The 4,423-nt window shown below is 48.8% G+C and overlaps 1 protein-coding gene across 1 annotated transcript; it reads left to right on the forward strand.

Moving 5' to 3' along the window:
• The first annotated feature begins 1,697 nt into the window (after positions 1–1,697).
• Positions 1,698–4,117, forward strand: LOC135640349 (GRAS family protein RAM1-like). Its single transcript, XM_065154691.1, has 2 exons — positions 1,698–2,866; positions 2,955–4,117. The coding sequence occupies exons 1-2, from the start codon at positions 1,820–1,822 to the stop codon at positions 4,059–4,061; spliced, it is 2,154 nt and encodes a 717-aa protein (XP_065010763.1). The 5' UTR covers positions 1,698–1,819; the 3' UTR covers positions 4,062–4,117.
• Positions 4,118–4,423: the final 306 nt, after the last annotated feature.

A 4,423-nucleotide genomic window follows, 5' to 3' on the forward strand; every position in this document is an offset into this window, starting at 1 on the left:
GCAACATAGGACCAGAAAAATATTAAGATGAATTGATCTCCAACTTTCAAAAATTTTCATAAACCATCTCTATCTTTTTAACTCTAGCTTTATCAAAGTCATATCCGCATCCACCCGGTTTCGCCTCTCTTTCTCTCGACTCATCAAATCTATCACTACCTCAATGGGCCTTATTGGACTTGCCTCTGCCCACCTCACCCTCACATAAGAAAGAAGGGGGCATAGAGGGAATGGTGGCTTCCATGCTCCATCCTTCCATTGTAAGAGCCACGAGCGAGTATGATAAGAGCAAGACGTGCAAGGGAGGGGCCAACAAGCTCCACAAAAGTGATGGTGCCACTCGCGCCCCCTTCTTCCTAGCGTGAGGGTCATGGATGATGACGCTAACTGTCTGTACAATAAGTGAGGATGACGAGGGTGAGGTGTTGAGTCTAATGAAAGCCGAGGAAGAAGATAGAGATAGTGACAGGTTCAACGGGGCAAAGGGGAGGGGAGGTTATGATGGTACAAGGTGGAGATAGAGACAAATTCGACAAGGGCCAAAGATGGAGGGGGTGGTAGAGGCAAATTCGACGGGGCTAAAGGCGGAGGGGATGATAGGTCTAGTAGGATAGAGAGGAGGGGAGGTTATGAAGACACAGGATGGAGGTGAAGATATATTCAACAAGAGCTAAGAGTAAAATGTTCATTTGTAAGAAAAGATATTTTATAAAAAAAATTTTAAGTTGGAATATGGAAATTTTTTAGAATAATAACTCTTTTTATTAATTCGCCCGTCTATGCAATCACTTTATAGTCTGACATAGGATTTAAGGACAATTTCTCCTGTCAGCAGGACTAGTAGGGACTTACTACTGTGTTATAGCTGTGTAAGTGCTCGTCATTTTTCCTACACATTTGTTCTTTTCTCTGGGCAATACTGTTGCTGTGGAAAGACATGGAGTTATATTACACACTTAGAGATGAATCATTGATGAGTGTAGACAGCTTTGGTGTCCAACAATTGACAGGTTCAATAACAGGCTAAACAATGTTCAAGCAATTTGGCTGGTAGTCCAAGCTGTCCCAGCTCAATCGATAGCCTCCTTTCACTTCTATTGTATACCTTGACAAGGTCTTTAATTTCCCTCAAAGAAAAGGAATCACATTGTTTGTAGTAAACAAGTGGGTAATACATGCATGGCTTGTTTTGGCTCGATCGTAGGATACAATTCCAGCTAAAGAATGAGCTACAAAACAAGAGAAGCGGATAGAACCGATGAGAAAGCCCGCACGGCACGAATCCAAGCGCTCCAATCCTGTGGCAAATCCAAGGACCAGGCGGCGCCATCGACGCCACAACCGACGCCACCGTATCTCCTCTCTCTCCTTCCTCTGTCACTCTCACCAACTTCTTACGGCATCACACAACACTTGTCTTCGTTGCTGCCACAGTTGTCTATCCCAAACTGGTTAGTTCCTTGTGCCGGCCCTATGCATTGGGCGTTAGGATGCAAGCTCTCATTCAGCAAACAAACAAGCTATCGAAGAGGAACAGAGCTCCTTTTTAAACAAGCAAAATGGCTTCTTTGAACTCTTTTGATTGGTAGGAATCGGGAGTCCAAATGCCTCCAAACGCTTTAGGTTAGCAGCCGGGTGTTACCGTCAAATTCCCTTCCTGCAATGATACACGGATATCCTTGATCGATATCCTTAAATCACCCTCCTTACCTGCCTGCTATTAGTCATCAGCTAAGGTGGAGTTCCCATGAGAAGAACCCCACGCTTAGTCTGAGATCAGTTCCCTTGTTGAGGGTCTGTGGTCGGCTGAGTTAATAAGATGATGATCAACAATAGATGTGGAAGCTTGGGGAGCTTGAAAAGTGACAACGCCTCGAGCTCAAAGCAAGGACCGCCTTCTCCTACGACCTCGGCGGAGGAGTCCAATGTGCTCACCGCCTCCATGACAGAGGAAAAAGACCAGTCCACCTTGAAAGGGCTAAAACTCGATGCCGACATTGATGTGGAGGTGCAGTCGCCTGATCGTGCGCTTCTGGAGTCGTTGTTCGCCGACCAAGTCGATTTCGGCACCGACTTCATGATCTCCTCCCCCAGGAGGGATTTGATGGCTTGCTCTCCCAGGAGGGATTTCATGGCTTGCTCTCCCATGAGGGACTGCACGAGGATTTCTTCTCCAAAGAGAGACTACATGGTTTCTTCTCCAAAGAGGGAATACATGGTGTCATCACCTAAGAGGGAGAATATGGTCTCATCACCTAAGAGGGTTGGACTCAGTCCTACCCACAGTCACCACAACAGCTTCACCTACGTGCGTGGGATGCATGGGTCGCCTGGACTCATCCAACCTTCGTATTATTCGTCGAACCTTTGCAAAGGGAAGTCACAAAGCCCACTGCACAAAGTCTGCAACAGCTCTTCTTCTCTTTATGCTTCGTGTTCTTCCTCCACAGAGTTGCTTCACGGGGAAAGCCTAGCCCTGCCAGCCGTCGATGCTTTCTACTGGGACTACAGTAGAGATGGGTACGAGGTGTGCGCTATGGGAGCCGAGTTCTCTTCTGAAGCTTTGGCGGCGCCTCCCATGGCGTCGCTGCCGTCATTATTAGATTGCTTCGTGATGGAGTCGAGATACGGCAACTCAGCGAATGATATGATGGCAGCAGGGGTTCAGTTCAGTGGAGAGGATGATAGATACCAACAGGTCGGGGGTGGGGGAGCTGTGCAACATCAAGAACATGGATTTCTATGCGCAGTGGGCCCTAATGCCACTAGTAGTACTACCACTGCTACCAATACTACTAAAGTTGAAGCTTCGTATCATGGCTTAGTGGGTGGTTCCTCTGCTGTCGTACCTACAGAACTCGAGCAGGTGAGCGCTCCCCTCACTCCCTTGTCCGGTGTACGACTAATTAGATACATATACGTCTCACTACAGATGACTTCTCTCATGTATGCAGGAGCAAGACAGTGGACTCCAACTGGTCCACCTCCTCTTGGCTTGTGCAGAGGCCACCTCCAAGGACGACCTTGTCGCCGCCCGTCGCTACCTCCACAACCTCAATCACGTTGTCTCCCCCTTCGGTGACTCCATGCAACGCGTAGCCTCATGCTTCACTGACGCCCTCTCTGCACGCCTTTCACCCTCCACCTCCTCCTCGCGTAAGTATGCTCGCTTTCCCCCTCCCGCTCCTGACGTCCTCAAGATCTACCAGATCATATACCAGGCTTGCCCCTACATCAAGTTCGCCCACTTCACCGCCAACCAGGCCATCTTCGAGGCCTTCGAGTCCGAGGATTGCGTCCATGTCATCGACCTAGACATCCTGCAGGGCTACCAGTGGCCTGCATTCCTGCAAGCCCTCGCCGCTCGCCCCGGTGGTGCTCCCGCCCTCCGTATAACAGGCGTTGGCCATCCGGCTGATTCAGTCCGCGAGACCGGTCGCCATCTCGCCGAGCTTGCTCACTCCCTCCGTGTGCCCTTCGAGTTCCACGCTGCCACCGTTGAGCGGCTAGAAGACCTCCGTCCCAGCATGCTCCACCGCCGTGTAGGCGAAGCTCTGGCAGTCAACTCCGTCAACCGCCTGCATCGCGTTCCCGGTGCTCATCTCGGCCCACTTCTCGCCATGATACGTGACCAAGCCCCAAAAATCTTCACTCTCGTTGAGCAGGAAGCCAGTCACAATGGACCATACTTCCTGGGGAGGTTCTTAGAGGCGCTACACTACTATTCAGCAATATTCGACTCACTGGACGCGACATTTCCGTCGGACTCGGCGGCCAGGGCGAAGGTAGAGCAGTTCTTACTGGCACCGGAGATAAGGAACATTGTGGCCTGTGAGGGCAGCGAGAGGGTGGCACGGCATGAGAGGTTGGAGAGATGGAGGAGGGTGATGGAGGGGAGGGGGTTCGAAGGGGTAGCTCTGAGTGCCAACGCCGTAAACCAGAGCAAGATTTTGCTGGGTCTGTATCCTTGTGATGGATATAGGCTGACAGAGGACAAAGGCTGCTTGTTGTTGGGATGGCAGGACAGACCGATCATAGCTGCTTCTGCATGGAGGTGTTGAAGGTTTGGGTCGGAAACCTGAGTTGTTCTTTACATATGTGCATATTTGCGGTAATCATGCAGTAGAAATACAGATAAATGTAACAAAAATACAGAACTTAATTCTTATTCCATATTTTGGTTTGACATTATAATCTACCCTGCGCAAGGAATTGGTTTCACATCCAATTCCTATAAACTCTTAAACAAAGTACTTGTAAATAACATTGGACAAATGAAATATACGAAGTGCAAAGCAAATGCAAACCTTGGAGATTGGAGGAGCAAGGAAATGATAAAAACAGAATACTACAATGCAATTAAAAAGAATCATTTCGATCAAGAAAACCAATGTAGTATTTAAACAAGAGGATAAATATAAAA

The sequence above is a fragment of the Musa acuminata genome, chromosome BXJ3-6 (assembly GCF_036884655.1).
Source record: "Musa acuminata AAA Group cultivar baxijiao chromosome BXJ3-6, Cavendish_Baxijiao_AAA, whole genome shotgun sequence".
Taxonomy (NCBI): domain Eukaryota; kingdom Viridiplantae; phylum Streptophyta; class Magnoliopsida; order Zingiberales; family Musaceae; genus Musa; species Musa acuminata.

Excerpts from the sequence above, each read along its gene's own strand:
- LOC135640349 (XM_065154691.1), top strand. The coding sequence starts at position 1,820 with ATGATGATCAACAATAGATGTGGAAGCTTGGGGAGCTTGAAAAGTGAC. Across the intron at positions 2,867-2,954 it reads TACCTACAGAACTCGAGCAG|GAGCAAGACAGTGGACTCCA; the intron begins GTGAGCGCTCCC and ends TCATGTATGCAG.